This window comes from Crocuta crocuta, unplaced genomic scaffold, assembly GCF_008692635.1.
Source record: "Crocuta crocuta isolate KB4526 unplaced genomic scaffold, BGI_CrCroc_1.0 scaffold9, whole genome shotgun sequence".
NCBI classification, from domain to species: Eukaryota; Metazoa; Chordata; class Mammalia; order Carnivora; family Hyaenidae; genus Crocuta; species Crocuta crocuta.
In genome coordinates, this window is record NW_027551567.1 from 3942069 (window position 1) to 3968829 (window position 26761).

Genomic DNA, 26761 nt, shown 5'->3' on the forward strand with positions numbered 1-26761 from the left:
TCTCAGACTTTCAATCTCCAGAAGTGAGAAATAAGTTTCTGTCGTTTCTAAGCCAACCAGCCTGTGGTATTTTTGTTATAGCAGCGCAAAAAGACTAACATAGTCCTTGGATCTCTGCCAACTGCCCCTCCGACCCTGTCCTTTCAATTCCTTCCCACTTCCAAGGCTAAGAATTAAGGAAAGGAAGGTCACTTTATCCTAGGAACCAAAGCAAAAACAAATAACAACTTAAAAATAAAAAACAACCTATGATGAATAGAACTACATCCATGGAGTAAAAAACTAAATGGAAAAATTTAGTTTCATGAAGGCAACTGAGACGTATCAGAGAGTCATGGAAACTATGTACATTTTCACACTAGAAAGATCAGTGGAAATGAAAAGACTTGAATCTGGTCCAGCTGCACTTACTGTCCAAATGGAGCCAGTGTGCTTATTCCAGAAGCTTATGGCTTAGAGACACAAGAACTCTGTGTGTTCAGGATCCTTCAGTTGGAAGAAAGAGAACAATGCAGATTTCCAAAAATAGTGGTGGTCAATGGCAATGTTAACTGTTGCAATAAGTGAGAAAGGAGTCTCTGGAGTATTCTCACAGCTAAACTTCAAGGACCTAGAGGATAGTTTGGGACTGGAAAGGTTGTCTAGGATTGTAAAAGGCAACTCTGAAGGACAGGCAACGTTGTTAGTTTCTCAGCAGCAGGAATGAATTGTGCTTCATTCTTGGGCTTTGCCATGGATGCCAGTTGGCTGCTTTTTTTTGTTTTGGTCTCACTTTGCTTGTCTTTCTACTTCTGCTTCCTCTGACAGTGGAATGACTCTATGTGTTTTTTTGTTCAAATTCTTGAGAGGTAAGAATGTCATTATCAGAACCAATCTTCTTCTGTACATGGGGAGTTTTCACACCAGACCACCTCATAGCACATGGCCAGCATATAGGCCTGCTGTTGTTGGGTCAGGTGCCCAACTGCCCTAACTAATCAGCTGCAGATAGGGGAGTTGGGGACAGGCAGGGGATGTCACATGGTGCCACATGGTGAGTTATGCTTGAAGAGCCCCTTAGAGCTGCTTTTCTTGTAACACATTTAGAAGGAGCTTGTGGACAAGGCTGTCATTCTAAGGGAAGATCTCTCGGTATAGACATATTTTGGAAACTCTGATCATGATTCTCCCTAAGTATTACCAATGAAATGATCTTTATACCCTCCTATTCCAGTTTGTAGAATGTCCAGCAATTAAACATGAAATAACATATACATACATAGTACACCTGGCATTCATTTTTAATTGGACTCTTGTAACAGTTATACCAATGGCATTTGCCTGTACCAAACTTGCCTTTGGTTTCCTAATTAGATATTGTGTTTATTTCTAGATGCATGTGTGTGTGATTAGAAAAGGCAATTAGGCCTTAGTCTTTTGTAAGTGAGAAGTGGATAAATAAGAAGTAATCAGGTAAGGTTGTCAGATAACACTCTTTACATTGTGGTTCTTCTGTTTGTTCTTTATGAAACACCTCTTCTGCCCCTCCGCTCCAAAGTGCAGAAAGAGAGAATGGCTGAGGGTATAATATTTCTACCTGCTTCATACCTCTGAGTGTGTATTCTATTAAGCATCTTTCTTACTGACTTATAGACCTACTTTTGTTATATCACCAAGTTGTTCTCCTTTGCCATCCAAGTGCTAATTCAGGTTTGGTGGCCTGAGTAATTAATTACTCATTTGCTAATCCCTTACTGAGTGCTCAACCGTGAACCAGAAACACTTGGGGTAACTGGTCTACTTATTATTAGACTACTTAAAATCTAAATTTTCCTCAGTGTTCTGTTTCCATCCTCACTCCTTTGGATATCTTCATAAATCAGTTTTTCTTAAACCATCCTTTGATGTATGACTATTTGATACCATGCAAACTGGAAACACATGCATCTATGACCTTATTCCTTGTTTATACATTTTCTTTGAAGAACCATGCATCCTCCTCCATTCTTCAGAATTTCTGGAATCATGTTGTTTATACATTTTCTTTGAAGAACGATCCATTGTCCTCCATTCTTCAGAGTTTCTGGTATCACTATATTTCCCCTAAGATTTGATGTGCAAAATGCAGTCTTCTGTCTTCTTTCTCCCCCAGCCCCTTAAGCAAAGGCAATGTTTCTAATTCCCTCTGAAATGCTGTTTTATTCAAATAGATAATAAATATAATCAGCTTTCTACAAATCGGCTCTTAAGATTTGGGCCTTGTACTTTTCTACCTGGATTGTCTGCTTTCTTTCTGTCCCTCTGCCATTTTTTTTTCCTTATAGAGATTCCAGTGCCTAGTACAATGTCAAGCTCATGGCAGATGCTCACTTGCTGTTTGTGGACCCCAAACCACCACCACCATTATCTCCCCAACTTTGCTATCTCCATTGCTGTAGTCCTGCTTTCTTTATACCATTGCTCTTCTATCACTTTTTCTTTTTGAATGAAAAACTTTTATAATTTACTCAAACTCAGAGAAGATTGTCAATGTTTTATTTCCTGAAACTCTGTTGATGTTATCTCCCAACTCCTCCTGTTGCTGTTTCTTTTGTATCATCGTTATCCTGATGCCCCTTTCCTTAAAAAAAAAAATTAAATATGTGACAACGCCACGTCCATATGAAAAACTTCTTATCTGCTACACATTTCTACTTCTAAATGTCTTGAAGTCTGTAACCAATGCCTCCTCCTTGCTGATAGATATTTTACTGTGTCCCTTTTCTTAATGATCTCTGCCAATGTCATGGGAAATTCTTTAACCGATGTGGTGTCTATATGTGTTGGCCTGACCCACACTTTGATATTAGACAGATATGGCCAGTTTTCATTGAAAGTGGCAATGGTAGTCAATACCAGCTAACACTATTGGTTAAATGAGTAAACCAAACAGCAGATTTTTTTTCCCCCAACAGGTTTGATTTACACTAGGAAATAAATACAGATTCTTCTTTGATAAGGGCAAATATTGGTGTGAGAGAATTGCATTTAATTAGGACTTACCTGGTAAATTGGAAATGAGCAGTAAAAATGAGTAAGTGAAAATTACTTATGATTCTGCTTTTTGTTTTTTATTTACTTAGACTCTTAACATTTAAAATGCTTGTAATTGCCAAGAATTTTCAATGATGATATGTGGAAGATGATGGGAAAACAAGAGGGTTGCTCGTATAATTTCTAGATATTAGAGATATAGTCATGATAAATACTGGATTTTCAGCATATACGCAATCTCAGTCAAGTCACCCAAGAATTAAATCTCAACATCCTTGTACAAAGATCACCACTAGCTGGGTAACCGATCGACTTGCCTGGAATATATGAGCTGTACGCACGGAAACCAATATCCCTTTGAGGTAGACTGTTCACTGTCCCCTTGTAGCCATTCTTTTTCTTCCTTTTATTATAATTTCCTCAATTTTAGTAAGGCACATGGCTGCCCAGCTGGAGATTTACTCTCCTATTCTTTACAACTTGGTGTGGCCATGTGACCTAGTTATTGCTAATGGAGTTCAAGCAGAAGTTACATGATCCACATAACTTCCTTAAAAGGAAATTGCTCTCTACTTCTCTCTCTTCCTTCCTATGGACTGGACTGTGGATACGGTGGTGCATCAACTTTGGTTATGCAGATGAGAATAAGACCTGGGGGTGGGAGGTTGTGGAACCACAGGATGAAAGGCACCTGAGTCCTTAGATAATGTTGTGGAACAGAGTCCCCTACTCACTCTGGGCTGCCCCCTACCTTTTGACTGTCACATGAGAGAGAATGAAACTGTCTTGTTTGAACTACTGTATTTGGAGGTCTCTTCTTTGAGAGCGGCTTAGACTGAATCCTAATGAATAAAGTATATTCATTTATTCAGTGGGCAATTATTTTTCTTTCCATAGGAAAGCTTCTTCTAGCAGTTTTTGGAACAAAGTTGGGAAGTGGTAGGGTAAGTTGTGGGGAAAAATAAAGTCAGTATTGCAGCATGGGAATTAAGAAGTTTGGTTTTTCTCACTGGGAGAAGGTGGCACATATACATTTTCTCTTCTAGGGATATAATTCCATTCACATTAACAGACATTTATTGAGTCCCTACTGTGTGTAAAACACTGTAAGAGTCCCTAGTTTCTGCCCTCAAGGAGCTCACAATCTATTAGGGCAGACAGCAGAAATACACAAATAAAAGCACTATAAGATAGGATGGATATAATAATAGTGATAGAAATGGGGTTCTATGGGAGCACAGAGCTGGAAGAGAGGACTTTCTTAGTGACACAGAAGGAAGAAGGATCTCAGAAAGACTTTACAGAAGAGATTGCTTTTGAGTTGCATGATGAAGAAATGATGAAAGAATAGAAAGCCATGGGGTCAGGTTTCTGAAGCAGTGGGGTCAACTGTTAAGGAAGCTCAGAAGCCACAGAAAATATCCAGATTTTTTTGGAGTATGGGATGGGCGAGAAGAAGTGGTGAGACATAACTCTGGAAAGGTAATTTAAAGTCACATAGTGAAGGAACCTTGAATATTATACTAAGGAATCATTATTTTTTAATTTTAAATGTTCATGTTTTAAAAAAGAATATTTACTTTAAACTCATAGGGGAGATAGTAGAGGATTATGATACTGTAATTAAAAACCAATGGCATGCTCTGGGGTAGTGATTCTCAAACTTTAGTGTCCACCAGAGTCTCCTGGAGGGCTTATAAGAAGAAGTTGATGGGCCCCCCACTCTCTGAATTTATGAGTCAGTATGTCTTCAGTGGGGCCCTAGGATTTGCATTTTAAACATATTTCCACGTGATGCTAATGCTGCCGGCCTGGAGCTGCCACTCTGAAAACCACTGTTCCCGGAAGATGTATCTGAAAGGTGTGTGGGTGTGTGGGCAGAGTGGCAGGTGAAGGACTCAAGAGGTAAGATCAGATAAGAAGATTTTGAATGGGCACAGGGACCAAATTATTGGAGAAGAAGGGATCGTATTCAAACATTTCTGTAGAGCTAAATGGATAAGAGTTTAATAAGACTGTCTGGATGTGAGAGACAAGCCATAAAGAGAGAGGATCACATTAATCTAACATGAATGATAAAAGGCATGGTAATCCTGTTATCTGAGATGGGAAAGGTAGAAGGAGAGAAGATTTGAGTGTGGGAAAATGATCCTGAGTTCAGTTTAGAAAAGCTGTGTTTGAGGAATCAACAGACAGTTCATAGGGTGTTATTCATGGGTCTGGAATTTGAGACACACAGAAATCAGAGCTAAAGACTCAAATTGAAGAGCCATAGGAATGGATCTCATTGTTAAAATGATGGGATAGGATTGAGTATGGAGACATGGGAGGTAAGAGCTAGGACAGTGCCCCAGGAGAAAGAAAAGGAGACAAAGAATGAGGAGGTGGTTGGAGAACTAGGGGAGTAAAGTATTCTGGAAAGTATGGGCTTAAACATGAAAGGGAGGCTTAGGTGTTTGTTTGTTTTTTTTTAATGTTTATTTTTGAGAGAGAGAGAGAGCGAGAGATCATGCACATGTGAGCAGGGGAGGGTCAGAGAGAGAGGGAGTGAGAGAATCCCAAGCAGGCTCCATGCTGTCAGGGCAGAACCCAGTGTGGGGCTAAGTCTCATGAACCTTGAGATCATGACCTGAGCCAAAACCAAGAGTCTGATGCTTAACCAGCTGAGCCACCCAGGCTCCCCAGAGCTGTTCTACCTGATGAAAGATTGGGAGGTGGGTAAGGACAGAGGGAAGGCCATTACATTTGCCTACTGGGAGATGTGTTTCAGGAGAGCTAAGAAAGGAACGCCCGGATGGCAAAGGATATGGAAGTCAGTGGAAGGTGGGAAGTGGAGCAGAATGAAGGACGGATAAGTGGAAAACCTCAGGTGGGAGAGGCAGGAGAGAGATGAAGCAGGAGCTTGAGTGGGAAGTAGGGTCAGAGGAAGTATCCACCAGTGTCCAAGAGACTTGAGCAAATGAATAGGTGAGATTCAAAAAGGGTGGGGAGAGGAAAGGACGGGAGGGAGGGAAGGGGGAAGTGAGGTAGAGAGGCATGGGGGAGAAAGGAGGGGGCAAAGGAGAGAGGTGCAAGATTACAGAAAAGGGTAGAGAGCATAGGTTTAAGGCTAAAACATGGAGGTGGAAAGGGAGCAAATCCAGGTCTTGTCAGTAAACCAAGAAGAGAGATGACCCTTGGAGGTTGAAGAGATGAGAAGCTGTGGATGAGACGAAGAGCAGAGGTATAGGACAGTCACCGACTTGAGAGTGCACACGCGTTTACAAACTTTCATTCCCTTTTGCCATCACTCTTGACTTAGTGGTAAGCAACTCCTCGTGACTAGAGCAGTCACCCCAGGTCAGGAGACGTGTGTGTGGCCTCAGGTCCCATCTGTAGCCTCCTGGCTCCAGGGTGCAGTCTGGCATGGAAACCACAGAGATTCCAGGGGACACAATTTCACACTCCTTTCCTTGATGGGTGGCCTTTGCTGTAAGCACAGATGTTTAACTTTATTTTTTTTCCCCAAGTGCACACTGCTAATTTAATGAGTGGATTATCCAACACAGTTCTTCAGATAATATATTCCTTCATTTGATCACTCCACTGTGAAACTGCTTGTACTCCCACCTGAATCCTGCTAGCATAAGGGAGTGTGTGCGAGGCTTAGTGGGACACTTCTCAGAATAGGAGGTCCAGTGTGCCAGTCAGGTAATATAACAACACGTGGACCAAAGTAGACTTAGGTTATTTTGTCTTTGTTTATGTTTCATATTCATAGTTAAAGACCTAGGAAAGTAGAGGATTAATTCCAGGTTTTCTTTAGAGAATGAGGACATGTATCTAATCATGTACTAAAAAGGATACGTCAGCTGTACTATTTGTGCCTAAAAGGAGTGGGCTCTGTAGTCACAGTAAATGACTTTAGTTCAGATCTGCAAGCAGATGACAGCACATCACTTTTTTTTTAATGCTTTATGGAGTCATGCGATTCCCACTAAAATTTGCACGAACATGGAGCCATGACTTCAGGTTTAATGCCACACAGAGGCAAGTTATCAGGTATTTGATTTATAAGTAAGAAGAAATTCTGCAAATGAAGATTTATTTTGGCATTCTTTAATGGCAGGATTAACTGAAAGGGCTAAAAATCGTAGTTACTATTTCACCTTATTATTACCTCTATGACATTTCTGTCTTTATGTGATAATGTTTATTTGAAATCATGTACCACAAATAAAACCAGAGGTAGAAAACGGCACACCAAATAACAAACTTCAAACAAAACAGAACAAAACAAACAAAAAGACCGCACTAACTTACAAACTTCCCTGAACCAACTATGTTCACAAATTAATAAGTTGCACCCCTTACCCATGTCCACTCACAAGCTGGGAAAAGTAATGCCTTTTGGCTGTTTGCAATCTAAGTATGTTCTCGGCACTTAATGAGCTTTTTAAAAGCCAGCTTAAAGTCTTCATTAAAACTTGTGTAGAGCAGAGGATTGATCAGAGAATTAATGTAACCAAGCCACGTCAAAAAATCAGCCACTTCAGAGGACACTGTATAGATGCTCAGACCAACAATCAACTCTTTGATGAAAAACGGCAGCCACGACAAAATGAATGCACCCAAAATCAGTCCTAGGATTCGTGCTGCTTTGCGCTCCCTGGTGCTAGAGATTTGCTGCCGTTCTCCAGGATGATCTAGATCATTGTCGAAAGAAGGGATCCTGATAGAGGTGTGAATCTTCTCAAACTCTGTGGTAGGGTCTGAGGTGGAGAAATCAGACACACAGAAAGTCTGTGTAAGTTTACAACTCGCAAAAGAATTTTGGCTATCAGTGCTTCTGTTGCTTAAGTGTCGGCTTGATCCTCTTTTCTGGTAAAGGCTCTTGGCTGCATGGTAAATCCGGTAATACAGAATAAGTATCAAAGTCAAGGGGATATAAAATGCCCCGAGTGTGGAGTAAATAGTGTAGATGACATGGTCATGCTGGATTGTGCACTGACTGGGAGGCGGGCTGAGTTGGCGGTGGCTTCTCCAGAACAGAGGGGGCATGGAGATGAAGATGGAGATGGTCCAGACGGTGAGGATCATCAGTCCAGCCCTCTTGGCTGTCCTCTTCCTGGCATACTCAATAGCATTTGTGATGGCCCAGTACCTGTCCAGGGCAATCACACAGAGATGGAGGATGGAGCAGGTGCAGCAGGTCATGTCCACACTCAGCCATACCTCACAGATGAAGTAACCTAGTTTCCAGCTGTCCATGACGATGTACATGATGCTCAGGGGCATGACCAGCACGGCCACCAGGAGGTCCGTCACGGCCAGAGAACAGATCAGGTAGTTGGCAGGCTGGTGGAGCTTCTTGGTGGTACAGATGGCCATGATCACGGCTAAGTTCAGCAACATGGTCAGGGTGGTGATGATCACCAGAGTCATGGAAATGAGCATCTTCTCAGTGATGGTCTTGGGTCTCCCAGCCACACTGGCTTCTGTGGTACAGTTAGTGATATTCATGTTTTCCCTGTTTCAATCTACACCGTGGAGAAGCTGTTGGTTATTTTCCCTCAGTTGGAAACTACTCAGACTTCGGTGCCTTTCATTTATAAGAAGACTATAGTTTGTTCAGCTATGTCGTTTTTTATGTTCCATTTTGTGTGGGGTAAAAGGAAGCACCACAGCATTTCTTCTGAGTGGAGGGTTCCTGGAAAATAGTATGCTATTGGTTAATGAATGAAAAAGTAATATTTTTCTCCTCTGGAACACATTATAATATTTCAGTATTCATAAATTCTTCACATATATTTTTGATATGATTTCCTTATTTATCTCTGGTGTGAAGTTCATTTTTATGTTATTATTCAAAAGATACCTTTTAAAAATTAAATCGTTGACACTCAATGTTACATTAATTTCAGGAGTAGTGATTCACAAGTTTATTCCTCACACTGTGCTAACCACAAGTGTAGCTACCAAAAAGATACTTTTTTTTTTAAATGTTTTATTTATTTCTAGGAGAGAGAGAGAGAGAGAGAGAGACAGCGTAAACAGGGGAGGGCCGGAGAGAGAGGGAGTCACAGACTGAAATAGGCTCCAGGCTCTGAGCTGGCAGTCAGCACAGAGCCCGATGCGGGGCTGGAACCCACGAACCGCGAGATCATGACCTAAGCGAAAGTCGGATGCTTAACCGACTAAGCCACCCAGGCGCCCCATCTAAAAGATAATTTTAAAAAAGTTGTTCCCAAATTCTTTTTCATGAAGACATTACAAACTTTAAGTCTATCTTGCCACCTGAATTACTTTCTTATTTATATTTATTAATATATATGTAACATTTACACGTGGAAAGGTTTTTTTTTTTTTAACACTTGGAAACCTACATTCACATTGTATCATATTTTAGAAATTCTGGGACATTAAAGAAAAATTATATTGTTTATAATAAGCAGATTTCACACCAGTTTTAAAGTTCCATAACAAATTTCAACTCCAAAGATATTTTAGTGTCACAATGGAATTGTGCGATTTTGTCTAATTATTTCTGACATTTTACTGTCACACTGTGCATTTCTTTGGAGAAAAAAGCATGTAACATTACTTTGATGTTTATGGCAAATTGTTCTCAGAGTAATACGGTAAATTGACTGTGAAACAGCTTTATCACCAAGCTCAAAGAACTCTACATTTTAAAAAATGTGTTTAGTTTTGGTTAACGTTTGTGGTCTTTTAATATTTATGTATCAATTGATCATTGATCTACCTACCTACCATCTATGATTTATCTGTCTCCTGGATAGCTGTGATTAAGCTGGGCAATCGATACTGATACTTATTGAGTGCATAATTGTAAGGAATTTTTAAAAAGTACAAGAGTCCGCCTTATCTGTAGTTTCGCTTTCCGCACTTTCAGTTACCACGGTCTGCAAGCGGATGATCCTCCTTCTGACGAATCAGCAGGTCGGTATAGCCTACTACCTCACGATGCCTGTGTCGTCCGCCGCACGTCATCTCATCACGTGGGCATTTTGTGTTACATCATCACAAGAGAAGTGAGTACAGCCCAATAAGGTATTTTGAGAGAACATATTCACATAGTTAAAAAAATTTTTTTTAAGTGTTTATTTGTTTTTGAGAGACCGAGCACAAGTGGGAGAGGGGCAGAGAGCGAGGGAGACGCAGAATCCGAAGCGGGCTCCAGGCTCTGAGCTGTCAGCCCGGAGCTTGAGAGGATGTTTGAACTCACAAGCTGTGAGATCGTGACCTGAGCTGAAGACTGACGCTTAACCGACTGCGCCACCCAGGCGCCCCACCTAATTTGTATTATAGTGTATTGTTATAATTTTTCTATTCGTTATTGTTAATATTTACAGTACCTAATGATAAATTAAACTTTATCATAGGTATGTAAGTATAGGAAAAATCATCGTACATACAGGATTTGGTACCACCTGCAATTTCAGGCATTTACTGGGAGTCTTAGAATTAATCTCCTGGGATAAGGGGCAACTACTGTAAACTCAACTATAAATGTATACTCATGAAAACACGAGAATTAAAATCTACATAGGAATATTCACAGCCAGTGGCTGCTGGTCAGAACATCAATCAAATCCTCTGATTTGTCTCTGTGAGATCGGGTCCAGGAAAACTTCAAAGAAAACTGACATTTTTGCGGTTTTAAGAAGGGACATAGATAGATATAGATTAGGCTCCACGGGCACAATGATGTTAGCCAAAAAGGAGGGCAGGAGCTGGTGAGGTTGTGTAAAACCGGGAGTGGAGTGTGTAGGAGGCTTGGGTGGACTGGGGACCGGAAGTCAGGAGGCAGGAATAAAAGTTTCCAGCCAGGGTGAGATCTATCTAGCTCTGGATTTAATTTCTTCTGCTCATTGACGCAAAATAGATATGGAAAGTGAAAGGAAATGATTTCACCAAAGACCCAAAATGGGGTAATTGTTTTTAAGACAGTCTTTATTTTTCTGCAGCGAAATGGGAATCATTCTGCCTCTCTGTTTTCATCATGCTTTTACAGCGTTTCTGTGCATGTACCCTCGTTTGAATTTCGTGTGTTGCTCTAGTTCTTCCATGGGACTTGCTCCACCAACAATCCCCTCCTTTTTGTAAATTAAATGTTTTCCTTTCCACTGGTTATCTTCCATTCTTTTATAATCAGTTTAAGCTTGCATTTATATCTTTTTTTAAAAAATATTTTTATTTATTTCTAGGAGAAGAGAGAGAGACAGAGCGAGCAGGGGAGGGTCAGAGAGAGAGGGAGACACAGACTCTGAAATAGGCTCCAGGCTCTGAGCTGGCAGTCAGCACAGAGCCCGACGCGGGGCTCGAACCCACGAACCGCGAGATCATGACCTAAGCGAAAGTCGGACGCTTAACTGACTAAGCCACCCAGGCGCCCCAGGACGAGAGTCTTTTTTTAAAAACTGGATTGTTTAAAGTTTTCTTTGCTGCTACACTCAGTATCCTTTTTTAAAAAATGTTTATTTTTCAGAGAGAGACAGAGACAAAGTGCAAGTGGGGGAGGGGCGGAGAGAGGGAGACACAGAATCTGAAGTAGGCTTCAGGGTCTGAGCTGTCAGCACAGAGCCTGATGTGGGACTTGAACCCACGAATGGGGAGATCATGACCTGAGCCAAAGTCAGATGCCTAATTGACTCAGCCACCCAGGCATCCCTCAATATCCTTTATATTGGGGCAGAGAGCATTTCTGGAGTGAGTGAAATGTAAAAGAGGAAGGAGGAAAGCAGTAATGGAATAGGCAGGGAGCTAGTGGGGCTGGGGGCACCAGGTAAGTAGAATTCTCTGAGCAGTTACAGGGATTACAATGAGGACTGCGAAGGGGAAAAAAGATATAGCCATACTCAGGAAATGATCCAGCCTCAATTGTCTTGGGTTCCTTAACCTTCTTAAGGAATAATGCATGGTTTTATAATCACCACCAACTCCTTAGGAGGTAATATGATTTTTTTTCTTAAATAGTTTATTGTCAAGTTGGTTTCCATATGATTTCTTTTTTTAAATTTATTTTTATTTAAAAAATTTTTTAGAACCATTGTGATTTCTAATTAGAACAGTGCTTGTTAAATAGCACCCCAAAATTTAAGTCTCTTTTGCCTTTCACATAGTAGGAGGGGAGGAACTATAACATTTAACGCAAAACACATTCTGCAGAACCAATCCAAACACTAATATCAATACACCAAACTTGCATAAGTCCACTTGGACAGAAAATTAGCTGTAATAATCATAGCTAAAAATGGATATATCCTATCAGGAGTTAATGCAGGTACTTCTTTGCGGGGAGGAGGGTTGTAACTTTTAGTTTCTCTTCTGGTTATGGCATGGAAAATACCAGTACAGTCCAAAGCCATATTTAAATAGTTTTTCATTGAAATCACAAATAGGAGAGAATCACTATAAACCAAATAGGTCAGTATATGCTACTCTCATTTCCTGAGATGCTTCAGAGCCTCTGATTTACTATACTACCCCAGTGGCAGAACACCAGGGAGAGGAGGTCATAAGCACACTCACTTTTAAATGAAATTAAGTGAAAAAAATTTTTTTTGAGAGAGAGAGCATTGTGAGCAGGGGAGGGGGGGGGAGAGAGAGAATCTTAAGAAGGCTCCATGCTCAGCTTGGAGCCCGATTCAGGACTCAATCCCATGACTCTGGGATCATGACCTGAGTTGAAATCAAGAGTTGGACGTTCAACTGAATGAGCCACCCAGGCGCCTCCAGCACACTGTCTTTTTAAAATTTTTTAAATGTTTGTTTATTTTTGAGAGAGACAGAGCATGAGCAGGGGAGGGGGAGGGGCAGAGAGAGATAGAAACAGAATCCAAAGCAGGCTCCAGGCTGTGAGCTGTCAGCACAGAGCCCGATGCAGGACTCAAACTCATGAACTGTGAGATCATGATCTGAGCTGAACTCAAACACTTAACTGACTGAGCCACCCAGGTCCCTAGCACATTTATTTTTAATTTCACCACCTTATATAGTCTTTTATTGGTTTTCAGCAACTATTGATAATTTACCATGAATATTCCTTCATCTCTTCTTGGATTGTTTTCATTTTTCTCAAATGTCTTCAAATAATTAAAAAAATATCTAATGTAGGATCTAAGAAACAAAACACACAAAACAACACAAAAACACACTCATAAATACAAGGAACAAACTGGTGGGTGCCAGAGGGGAGGAGAGTGGAAGGATGGAGGAAGTAGGTGAAGGAGATTAAGTGGTGCAAACTTCCAATAATAAAATGATTAAGTCATAGGGATGTAAAGTGCAGTATTAGAGAATACAGTTAATAATATTGTAATAACTATGTATAGTGATAGATGGTAACGAGACTTACCATGGTGATCACTTAATAATATTTATAAATGTTGAATCACTATGTCATACACCTGAAATTAATATAGTATTGCATGTCAACTATACTTCAATAAAAAAAGAAAAAATATTCAATAGGTGCCAGTTTCTTTTTTTTTTTTTTTAATTTTGGGAGTAGCTGCTTGCCCTCATATTACTAATTTTATCTCTCTAATTGTTTTAAATTCACTTCTCAGTCTTCATAAAGACTCTTCTTGGCCTGTCTAGAGGAAAGAAAGGGTAGATAGTTTGTTTCTCAGTTTGGTCTTCACTGAGAGCAAAGGAAGGTGCAGAAGAGATACTGGATTGTGGAGTTCTTTATTTTTTTTTCTTGTTTATGTAAATTGTGATTGGGACATGACATGTGGTTATTATGAAATTATTATATTCATAATAACAGGAAAATATTATCATTGTAAAAATCAAACAAAACAAAATTCATAGAGTTTTAGGAAACATTTATATATTCTGGACACCAGTCTTTTGTCAGAAGAATGTTTTGTGAACATTTTCTTCTGCTCTAAACTTTGTGTTTATATTTTTTAATGATCTCTTTTGATGAGCAGAAGATTTTAATTTTGATGAAGTCTAGGTCACCTATTTTTTCTCTATGATTAGAGCTTTGTGTGTCTAAGAAATGAGTTCAAGTTCACAAAAATATTTTTCTATATTTTTCTATATTTTCTTCTAGAAGCTTTCATATGGGAAGCTGACTGACCTGTAAGTTGGATCCAGACAATCAGAGGCATCTCACCACCTACCCTCCCTTATCCTTGGAATGTGTGCTCAGTCTGCCATTCCCACAGTGGGAGCCATTTCAAAGGACGCAGCCTTGAGAGAACAATTTGTCAATGAGACTGTCTGGATAGTATGCGTTCCTGAACCCCGGTAAGGCTTCTATATAAACTTAAAAGATTCTGGAGGATGAGTGTGGAGATCTACTCTTCTCATGGGCATCCAAGACAAGCCTCCTGTGTAATTTTCCTTGCTTATTTATTAAACCTGCCACTTACCAATCTGGAGTGGTCTGTCTCTTAGACTCTCCTTGCCTTCCATTCAGGGGCCAATTTCAGATTTCACCTGAGAAATTCCCAGATTTGTAAACCAACAGTTCATGATCCATCTTGAATAAATTTTTGCGTTTGGATATGAGGTAGGTGTCTAGTTATTTCAGCAACTTTTGTAGGAAAGACTTTATTGAAGTCCTTATTTCCATTGAAATGGTCAAAAATCAGTTGACTATATGTGTCAGTCTAATTTTATTAAAATGTGTGTTTGTTTATTTGTTTTTGAGAGAGACAGAGAGAAGCAGAGAGAAGGAGACAGAATCCAAAGCAGGCTCCAGGCTCTGAGCTGTAAGCACAGAGCCCGATGCTGGGCTTGAACTCACCATTCGTGAGATCACGACCTGAGCTAAAGTCAGACACTTAATTGACTGGGCCACTCTGGCGCCCCTGTCAGTCTATTTCTATACCCTCTCTTACTATCCTTGATCTCCCTTTCTGCCAGTATCACATTGTCTTTATTACTGTACCTTTTAAGGTAAGTCTTGAGATCAGGTGGTGTGAGTCAAGTTTTGTTCTTTTTTTTCAAAATTGTTTTGGTTATTCCAGGTTCTATAAATTTCCAAATAAATTTTGGAATCAAATTATCAACTTCTACAAAAACTTGCTGGAATTTTAGTTGGGATTGTATAAAAGTCATAAACCAACTTAAGGGGAATAAAAATTTATCAATATTGTGTGTTCTTCAGTTTAAGAAAAAAGTAAAATTCTACATTTATTTTGGTATTTCTTACTTTATTTCAGTAATATTTGTAATTTTCAGTGTAGAGGTTTGCACATAGTTAAATTTGTCCTAATGTATTTTTTAATTTACTTTTTAAATTTGAGTATAGTTGACACACAATGTTATATTAGTTTCAGGTGTACAATGTAGTGATATCACAAGTTTATATGTTATGCTACGCTCACCACAAGGGTAGCTACTATTTGTCACCATACACTGCTATTACAACATCATTGACTATATTCCTTATGTTGTGCCTTTTATTCCCATGACTTATTCGTTTCATAACTGGAAGCTTATATCTCTCACCCAATCACCTATTTTATCCATCCCACATACCCACCTTCCCTCTGGAAATCATCAGTTTGTTCTTTGTATTTATAGGTCTGATTCTCCTTTTTGTTTGTTTACTCATTTGTTTTGTTTTTTAGATTCCACATATGAGTGAAATCATATGGTATTTGTCTTTCTCAGTCTGACTCATTTTACTTAGCATAGTACCCCCTAGGTCTATCTATGTTGTCACAAATGGCAAACAAAACTCAACCTTTTTTATTGCTGCACAATATTCCATTGTGTGTGTATCTATCTATATATCTGTATCTATATCTTTATATAGCTATATATTTATCTATATCTGTACCACATCTTTTGATGTATTTGTGTGTCAGTGGACACTTGGGTTGCTTCTCTGGGTTGGCTATTGTAAATAATGCTGCAATAAACCCAGGAGTGCATAAATTGGTAGTGTTTCTATAAACAATTATAATCAATAGTAGAAAGAGAAATAACCCTATGTATTATAATGTTTTTGATGTTTTTGTAAATGGTACTTGTATTTCAATTTCCATTTTTATTTTTTGCATAGAGAAATACAGTGGACTTCTGATATTGATTTTCAATCTGTGATCTTCACAAATACTCTTATTGATCCTAGTAGATATTTTATAGATTCTTATGATTTTTCTATGAAAACAATCATTTCATTTGCAAACAGAGACAGTTTTATTTCTTTGATTTTATTTCTTTTATTTCTTTGTCTTGCCACGTCATACTGTCTAGAACTACGGTAAAATGCTGAATAGGGCATGCCTCTTTGGCTCAGACAGTTGAACATCCAACTCTTGATTTTTGGCTTAGGTCATGATCCCAGGGTCTTGGGATCAAGCCCCACGTTGGGCTCCCTGCTGAGTGTGGGATTCTCTTTCTCTCAAGACAAATATCACATGACTTCACTCATATGAGGAATTTAAGATGTAAAACAGGTGAACATAAGAGAAGGGAAGCAAAAATAATATAAAAACAGAGAAGGGACAAAACATAAAAGACTCTTAAATTTAGAGAACAAACAGAGGATTGCTGGAGGGATTATGGGAGGGGCTGTGGGCTAAATGGGTAGGGGCATCAAGGAATCTACTCCTGAAATCATTGTTGCACTATACGCTAATTAACTTGGATGTAAATTAAACAATAAATAAATTTTAAAAAAAAGATTCTCTTTCTCTCTCTCCCTCTGCCCCCTCCCCCACTTGTATGCTCTAAATAAATAAGTAAATAGTCCCTTAAAAAATACTTAATAGAAATGGTAAGGGCAGACATTCTTACCTTCTTCCCAATATCACATGGGGGAAATGTTCATCATTTATTATTAATATATTAGCTACAAGTTTTTGTTAGATCCCATTTATTAGTTTGAGGAAATTTTCTTCTATTACTAAATTGCTGATAGTTTTCATAAGTGGGATTTAATTTTATCAAACGTATCTTTTTCAACTATTCAAAGGGTTTGGTGATTTCTTTATTCTGTTAATGTGGTGAATCACAGTAATTGATTTTTGGATGTTAAAACAATCTTCCAGTTTCAGAAAAACTTCCAAGTCCGGGGAAAACATCATAATTAGTTATTATGTGTTGTTTTTTTAAAAAATATATATTGCTGAATTTAATTTGCTATTTTTTTGTTAAAGAGTTTTGCATTTATCTTAAGGAGCGATATTTGTCTGAAAATTTCTTTTCCTGTAATAATTTGTGAGTTTTGGTATCAGGGCTATGCTGTCTTTTAAAAAATGAGTTTAAAAATTTTTCTGAAGGGTTTTGATAAATATCAATGTCATTTCTTTTGTGAATATTTAATGGAATGTACTTGTACATCCCTTTGGAACTTGAGTTTTCCTTGTGGGGAGATTTTAAAGTATAAATTCTTTACTATACTCAAATAAGAAAAACCCCATCAACACCACCACCACCAAAACACCATATATTGGGCTTTGTGGAATTTCTTTTTATTCTTGTGTTACTTTTGGTAACTTATGTCCTTTAAGGAATTTGTCCATTTAATCTTAGTTGTCAAAGTCATAGTCATAAAGTTAGTCATAATATTCCTTTCATGTCCTTTTAATATCTGTAATATCTATGTGATATTTTCTCTTTCATTCTTGCTATTGGTTTGATCAATCTAGGTAAGGATTTTTCAATTTTATTGATCTTTACAAAGAATCAGTTTCTGAATAACTTGATTTTCTCTATTATTTATTCTTTATTAATAGTTTTCCCTTTATATTATTTCCTTCCTTTCCTTACTTTGGTTTAACTCACTCTTCCTTTTCTAGTCTCTTAACGTAGAAGCTAAGAAAATTAGTTTAAAACTTTTTTTTTTACCAACAATATAAGCATTTAGAATTATTAATTTTGTTCTAAGCACTATTTTAGGTGCACCATATGCATTTTAGTATTTATATTTTCACTATCGTTTAGCCAGAAATATTTTCTAATTTCTTCGTGGTTTCTTACTTGACTTATGCAACATTTAGGAGTGCATTTCTTAACTTCAAAAATGAGGATTTTATGTGTTCTTTTAAAATTGACTTTTAATTCCATCATACTCAGGTTTATAAAACATAGTCTGTATGATTTCAATCATTTGAAATTTACTAGGTCTTATTTTATGGCTCAGGTTATAGTCTATGTGGTGGTGTTATATGTATGTTAAAAAGAATGTATATTCTGTGATTTTTTTCATGTTGTTTGCTTGATAGCATTGTTCAAATTTTCTATACCTTTACCAATGTTTTGTCAACTTGTTCTGTCAATTGTTGAGAGAAGGGTATTAAAATCTGTAACTATAATTTTAGATATGCTAATCTCCCCTTTTGGTTAGGTCAAGTTTTGAGCCATGTATTTTGAAACTGGGTTTTTAGATGTATATTCATTTAGAATTCCTGTCTTCTTGATGAGTTGACCATTATATCATTATATATCTTTGTCCCTTTGTGTTCTATGTTCTGATGTTTACTTTGTATGATTTTAATATAGCCACTCCAACTTTCTTTTAATTAATGTTTGAATGATATATCTTTCTATCTTTTTACTTTTAACTGATCTATGTCTTCATATTTAGTGGATTTCTTATAGATAGCCTCTAGGCTATCTTGCATTTTTGTCCAATCTGACTTTCTCTGCCTTTTAATTAGGATGTTTAGATTATTTACACATAATGTAATTATTGACATGCTTTTAAAAAATTCTACCATTTTTGTATTTGCTTTCTATTTATTCAAGTCTCCTTTTGTTTATTTCTTTAGCATTTTGTGATTTTCAACATCTAAGTCCTGTGCATGTGATGGTAGATTTATACCTAACCATCTTATAGGTTTTTTTTGGAGGGATTGTAAATGGCATTGTGTCTTTAATTTCAGTTTTGACACATTTATTTTTAGGATACAGAAATGTGATTTTTTGTTCTGATCTTGCTTAACTCACCTATTAGTTATAGGACTCTTTTGGTAGACTCTGGAGTTTTCTGCACAGATGATCCTGTCATTTGCAAATAGCAATACTTTCATTTCTTCTTTTTTATCTGTATTGCTTTTCTTGCCTTATTGAAGTTTTCTAGACCTTCCAGTACTATGTTGATTATCAGCAGTGAGAGCATACTTCTTTAGCTTATTCCCTGCCTTAGGGAGAAAGCATTCATTCTTTTCCTATTAACAGAAGAAGGATCATTTTTGTGGAATGGAATGTGAGCATAAGTGGTATGTGCCACTTCTAGGCCTGGTGTACAAAAACTTTTAATGTACTATCCTTGCTCTCAATCTCCATCCTCCAGTGGGTGTGATGGAAGTATCCTGGGGGTCTCTGAATGACAAGGTGGGGGCAGAATACAACCCCTTCCCCCTCTAACTTGCATTAGATGGTGATATAAATGAGAAATAGCATTTTATTGTGTTAAGCCACTGACAGTTTGGAGTTTATCAGTTAAAGGAACTAACTACCTTAAGTAACATATCCTTGAGTGATTTACTTTGGATGTTTGGTTTTACAGCTTAAAAAATTAGGATAATTATATTGATCTCACATATTTATAGAAAAAAATGAAATGAGACAGCATTTGCCAAAGTGTTTGCACATTTCCTGACACGTAACAGGTACTCAATAAATATTTGTTCAGTCTGCTGTTTGCTGAGCATACTCATATGTAGATATACTAATGGGTTTGTTATCTTCATATTGAACTAAAAGGTCTTTACTTCTGTTTGTGTCTTTGAATATTTAATCCATCCCTTTAAAATGTATTCTTCAGCATTAAAAGTGATGAAACAAAATGCAAACTTCATATATATTGATCAAAATATTATGCATTTGTCAGTCTCCCTAACATAGCATTCATAGTCAAATTTGACTTTAAGGACCACTTTTAAGAAAATTCATGTCACATGTATTACAAATTATGCTCATGCCTTTCTTGTGTCTTTTGGAAACACAATTGTATGAAAATATGAGGAGGAAAAAAAGCAAGGAAGTTTTTCCCATCTTTATAAAGTTTATGTGGAAGGCAGATGTATGCCTTTTTTTTTTTTTTTAACCAAGTCCCTTCCATTCATTCACAAGGTAATTTTGAAGGGATTATTTTTTAGAAGACAGATCCAAAAAGAAGTCCAGAGCAAGAGATGGTTGAGATTCTTTGACAAAGCTAAAGGATTTAGGTGATGAGCAAGGGTAGGTGGCAGTGGAACTTAGGTCAGGGCTGAAACCTTCAAGGTTGAAAGCAAAGGATGGCCTGTGTGGGGAAAGGAAGTAATTAAGAGAACTGGGTGGCAGGAAGGAACTACATTTTATTGGCAAAATGATTTTACTATTTTGGAAATGATAATATAAATGTCAGATATTATAATATCCTAGGTAACTTATAAAGAGAATTTAGAGAAATTTCTCAAATTTGAAGGGTTTGTCTAAAACTTATGTTTTTAATTTGAGACTTTTATACTATTAAGCGTAGATATTATTGGATAGCCAGCACACTTCTATTTCTTGGAAATCTCTGGTTAGGTTATTGGTTTAGGCTTTTACTTTGGTACTTTTGCTGACTTATAAAGAAGAGCCTCAATTTTTGTTATGTTCAGGACACATTCTGTTTCTCAGATTACTACAAATAATTATTATAGACAAAACTCAGGTTATTCAGTGAAGAACAAACATTGCTTTTCCTTTTTTAAAAAGTTTATTTATTTTGAAAGACAGACAGAGAGGGGGAGAGAGAGAGAGAGAGAGAGAGGAACCAGGGTAGAGAGAGAAAGGGGAGAGTGAATCCCAAGCAGGCCCCTCCATACTGTCAGTGCAGAGCCCCACGTGGGGCTTGAACCCAAAAACCAAGAGATCATGACCTGAGCCAAAATCAGGCACTTAACCAACTGAGCCACCCAGGCTCCCCAACATTGCTTTTCCTTTTATTGCACAGTGTTCTCTTGCTACTCCGCCCCTGGCTGTTAAATTCATTTAGCTTCCCCAAACCTTCTTTAAAATGTGTGTCTTGGATTGGGCAATGCATTAGTTATAGAATTCTGTCATGCTTCAGACCGGAGCATATGATGAGATAAATTTGTACCATCTATTTTTTAGATAAACTTTTTGTTTTGGTATAATTTTATATTTATAGAGAGTACAGAGAGTTCCTGTATATCTATCACCCAGTTTTACCCATTGCTAACATCTTATAGAGTATGCTTATCAAAACTAAGAAGGCAATATTATTCCTCACTATTAACTAAACTCCAGACCTGACTTGGATTTAACCAGCTTTTCCATTAATCCCTTTTTTTTTTGTTTGTTTCATTGCAGGATGATACATCATAGTTGTCACATTTTTCTAGTCTCCTCTGGTCTGTGATAATTTCTCACTCTGCTTGTTTTGCATGACCTTGATGGTCTTGAGGAGTACTGGCCAAGTGTTTTGTAGAATGTCTCCTGATCTTAGTTTGTGTGATGTTTTTATCATGGTTAGACTTGAGGTATAGGATTTGGAAAGAATACCTTCTCATTACCTCACATTGGAGTACATCATGTCCACATGACATTACTGGTGATGTTAACCTTCATCACTTGGTTAAGGCAGCTCTTGCCAAGACTCTCCACTGCAAAGGGACTGTTTTTCCCTTTCCCTGCTCTAATTTTTGGGAGTGAGTTACTAAGTCTAGTGCACCCTCAAGGGTAGGGAATTAAGTCCCACCTCCTGGAGGGGAGAATAGGTATATATATTATTTAGAATTCTTCTGTAGGGAAGATTTGTCTGTCCTCTACCATTTATTTACTTGTTCAGTAATTTATATTTGTACTTATATGTCTATACATTTATGATTCAGTCCAAAGGAAATAGTAGCCTCTAGGTTTTGGACAATTATCTTTATAAAAGTGCTATTGATGACTATTTACATTATTTATCAATAGAGACTTATGAATATTTACTTTACACTTTTTAATTGAATACTGCATTTTTTTGACTCTTAAATTGTTCCAGCATTGGCCATCGAGGGCTCTTTCAGTTGGCTGTTGTTACATTGTCTCTTTCATCACACTATTTTCCTTTTCCACAATGGACTGGCTACACCATTTTGAAGGGTGTTGGGGAAAAACAATCTGCTCTGTGAAATATAGATAAGGTTTTTACTCAATAGAGAGTCTCTATTGCTAGCAAATAAAGCCTTTTAATATGAAGGACACCTGTAGAAGTGTTATTTACTTTTAAGCTGAGAATAATAAAAATGAACTTTATGAAGTGCCTTTCATTTAAGTGAGCTGGTGCCTGAGGTTATATTAGCATATTAAAAAAATTAAATGATTTTTTTTGACCCAGCTTTAATGATGTTACTGAAGTACTCAACTCCTCAGGGAAGATCTGGGCTCCTTCCTGCACTGTGCACACATTTTTCTTTTAAGTCTTCTGCAGTACATTGTGCCTTTGTGGCAGACCCAAGGGAATGGGCATTTAAGCCATCTGCAGGGCTAAGGTTTTCACCTGGGGAAGCATTGCTAACTCAGGCTACTTGGCTCTGCTCCAGCTAGTTCCAAGGGCATGTTCCTTTTTTTTTTTTTTTATAATTTTTTTAATGTTTTATTTATTTCTGAGAGAGAGAGTGAGCGTGAGCAGGGAAGGCTCAGAGAGAGAGGGAGACACAGAATCTGAAGCAGGCTTCAGGCTCTGAGCTGTCAGCAGCACAGAGCCCAACGCGGGGCTCGAACCCAGGAACCGTGAGATCATGACCTGAGCGGAAGTCGGACGCCTAACCGACTGAGCCACCCAGGCATGCCCCAAGGGCATGTTCAAGAGGGAGGTTTGCAGGTATCTTTTTTTTTTGGCGGGGTGGGGGGTTGGGGGCCTCAATCTGCTTCAAGTTGAGTTGCAAGAGGTGGTGTGATAATAATGAAATGGAGGGGTCAAGAGTAGAGACTCCTGTGAATGCATCTCAGATGTATTGATGGTTGGTTGTATGGCCCTGAAAAAGACACTCTATGCCTTTGGATCTCAGTTTCCCTGTCTGTATAATCAGGACTTCATTATTTCTGAGCATCTTTTCAGGTCTAAGCTCTTATGATCTTTATGCTACAGTTTTATGGTGGCTGGAAGAGGGATATGTGTATATATTTACAGTTCAGTTCCAAGAGTGAAGTAGCTTCTAGTTTTGGAGAAATTATATTTATAAATGTACTATTGCTGCCCCATAAAAATATCAATATTTCTTGACATTTATATAGCACTATTATTATTTTTCAAATTTACTTTCACGTTAATTTTGTAGTTTCAACACTAATTTTCTGTTTTTAACTTTGGACACACAATATTTCTATCAAACATATACATTTTTTTTTTGAAGATTTCCTTTTTATTTATTTATTTTTTTAAATAGTTTATTGTCAAATTAGTTTCCACATAACACTCAGTGCTCATCCCCACAAGTGTCCTCCTCCATGCCCATCCCCCCTCCCCCCACATCCATCAGTCCTCAGTTTTTGTCAGCATTCAAGAGTCTCTCATGGTTTGCTTCTCTCCCTTTCCCCCACCATTTCTGCCCTTCTTCTCCCCCTTGTTCCTCCGTCAAGTTCCTCCTAATCCTCCTATACGTGCAAACATATGATATTTGTCCTTCTCTGCCTGACTTATTTCGCTCAGCATAACACCCTCAAGGTCCATCTATGTTGCTACACATGGCCAGATTTCATTGTTTCTCATTGCCTCAAACATATACATTTATCTGTTCACTTTAACTATCATGTTGATATTTAGCCATCTCTTTTTCCTCGGTTGGTTTTCTCCCAGTTTGTCACTTGTCATGGGTGGCGTGTGGTCTCTCACATTTATGCAAATCTTGGGACTGCCTTTGTTCCATACTATCAATTTCAAAGATATATGCATAGACAATAGTCTTGAAAGGTAGGGATTTGGGGAAAGGAGTCATGCCTGTTGTCTAGTATGATAAAGACAATGCATGTCTTTGCAGTAATGAACATGATGATTAATGGCCATTATAAAATATTTGGGTTCCCAAATGCCTGTAATGCACCCACTGCATGTGAGAGTCATCTGACCCTATTGGCATCACTCTGTGTGGATTTGAGCTTGGGAAATTGGTACAAGAAAATGCTAATACTCTGGCTACTGCTATTGGTATAATAAAGTTCTTACCTTGACTCAGGATTCTCCTATTTTCTGTGTGGCTTCCATGAAACTGTGGCTAACATACTGCATATTTGTTAGCTTATAAGTAGACAAAATAGCAGATTTGGACAGTTAGTTCTTTGTAGTGTACTCGCATTGTGAACTTTTAGAGGGTTGTGTACAATCACTAGTTTTCAGGGATTGTCCTCTCTTGATTCATACTTACCTTGAGCTTGATATGGTACTGTCAAAAGAGCTAAAACTTGGATTCCCAGAGAACTGGATTCAAGTATATATTTGGTCATTTTCCAGCTTTGTAATGCTGGCAAGTCAGTTAATATCTCTGTACTTCTTTCTCTTTTTAGTGGAGGCGACCTGCTTCACAAGGTCATTATGAAGGTAAAACAAGATTTTATATACCTGTGCTACCCAATATGGCAGCCATACATGACTGTTTAAGTTAAAACTAAATTAAATTAAAAAATAATTTCCTTGGTTATATTAGTGTCATTTTTCAAATGTTCAACAGGGGCTTTGTTATGTTTCTTTTAAACCTGATGAACCCTCTTAGTTGCTAAGCTATTATCAGCCACAGTCACTTCTAGAATATAGTTAATTAGATTTCATTGTTTTTCTCAAAGTGTTGAAAGAGTCTATAAGGATTAGTAGCACTAATCAGAATTTGAAAGGGCACTGATATCTCTGTAAATATTATAGGATTATATTTATTTATTTTTTCTTTTTTAACTACCACAGGTGAGGTACTTCAAATGTAATAGGAAAGGCAAATAGTTTCACCTCATATAAACTCCAGCTCATGCTCCTGGATGCTCGAGTGCTGGCCTGAAGATTCAGAGGTGGTATCTGGACTCAGTCCAGGGTTATGACTGATTATGATCAATCACTAGCAACTAGACTAGATTGATATCTGAAAAGCTAAGTGATTTTTTTTTATTTTCCTAGACAAAAAAATCATTATCTTTCTAAATGGCAGCAAAGTTCTTGTGGACTATCATCTTGATTCAATCTAATTTCAATTCCAGTTCTGCCTAGAGAAAAACAAATTCTTCCAATCACCATGCTTATTAACTGAAGCTCTTATCAGAAAACTGATAGAACTGTGACCCTTAATGCTACTTTTTTATTGTTTATAAGAATCACAGCAAGGAAGTGATAAAACTTTCTTCCCTTCCATAACAGTATATATAGGAAATAACAGTGGTAATGGTTACAAAATACATGTATGTAAAATACAAAATTGTCTTCCAGGGTAGAAGGTTATATAATTCTACTCTTACTAGGAAGTTTAAGACTCTGAGCTGTTTTTCACAAAATGCAGTCAAATTTTATTCATGGTTTAGAATTTGAGCTTGTTAATAAGCAGTATGGAAATATTTTAAAACCCAGCACCTATTAATTATGTGTATATATTTAGTGGAAAGTAAACTAACAACAGTTCCATATTGGGATACCTGTTGAATAAAAACTGATGACAAAATACAAATAAGCGAATAAAGTAACATCTGTTCCTGAGTCTGATATTTAGGAAAACAAAATATTAGTGAGCTTTTGGCACAAATGGTAACTCTATGAACAGAAGATGTTTTACCCTGTTATACAATATAATGAGTACTTATCGAGTAATGGAAATACACCAAAGTCAGATTGAGTCAAATTTTAAATACACTGTTGTGAGATGAACTATAATTACAATTTTTTCCTTTCCTTTTGTTGTTTACTCCATCTCTTAACTTGGCTCAGAAAGAAATGGTTTGAATGACATGTTTTCAACACATTTGATGAGAAATTATGGGAAAAAGAGAATCTGGCTAGGGCATAAAAACATTTCCAGAAGAGCATTCAAGAGTTTGCCTTCTAGAATGTTTGCCTTTCAGTGTTCATCAGACTTGCTGGAGTGCAAGGTTTCCGTATAGTGAAGAGTAAATATGATGTGCACTCTGTGGTCAGAGTGCTAGAGGCTCAAGACCTGTCTTTTCTGCTTGCCAGTTCCTTGCCTTTGAGGAAGAAACTAGGCCTACATAGTCCTCAGTTTCCCCCACTTGGCTATTGGAGATACTAGGGGCAGGATGGACCAGAACACTCATTTTCTTCCCTGCAGTGTCCCATGGAGGCATGGTGGGGGTGGGGTTGGGTGGCTATCTGCTTTCCTTCCCAGGAGAGAACAGCAGCATTCTGAGTAATGGTGTTCCACCTACTGAAAAAACTTGAGTGAGAGTGTGAGATTGGGGAAAGCCTGGTATTTGTGATCACCCTCTCACAGACCTGCCTGGGTGCATGGGAGGCTGGAGCTCACATGCTCGGGCTCTCAGTACACAGACCATCAGACCACATGAGCCTGTTTTGCTACACCTAAGTTCTTTCTGTTCCAGCTTTATAGCATAACACTGAGTGGAAAAGTAAGCTTGGTAATTCCCCAGTTATCTTTAGTCCAGAAGAGAGAGAAAAAAGTGCATTATTATTATTATTTTTTTTTACCAGGTGGAAAGTGAATTTGCCAGCCAACTTGAATAAAGCAGATGGCTTGATTCCCATTTGGTGACTTGTGATTGTTGGAGGAGTAACTGAGCTAACATGTAGAGGCAGGTAGGTCACACTTGGCACATAAATAAGTCCTATTTAGGTACTAGCTAAGATTAG

The 26761-nt window shown here is 37.8% G+C and overlaps 1 protein-coding gene across 1 annotated transcript; it reads right to left on the reverse strand.

Moving 5' to 3' along the window:
• Nucleotides 1-7108: 7108 nt before the first annotated feature.
• On the reverse strand, nucleotides 7109-8695 carry HTR1E (5-hydroxytryptamine receptor 1E). The gene has a single exon (XM_077750326.1). The coding sequence runs from the start codon at nucleotides 8512-8514 to the stop codon at nucleotides 7417-7419; it is 1098 nt and encodes a 365-aa protein (XP_077606452.1). The 5' UTR covers nucleotides 8515-8695; the 3' UTR covers nucleotides 7109-7416.
• Between the last annotated feature and the right edge of the window lie 18066 nt (nucleotides 8696-26761).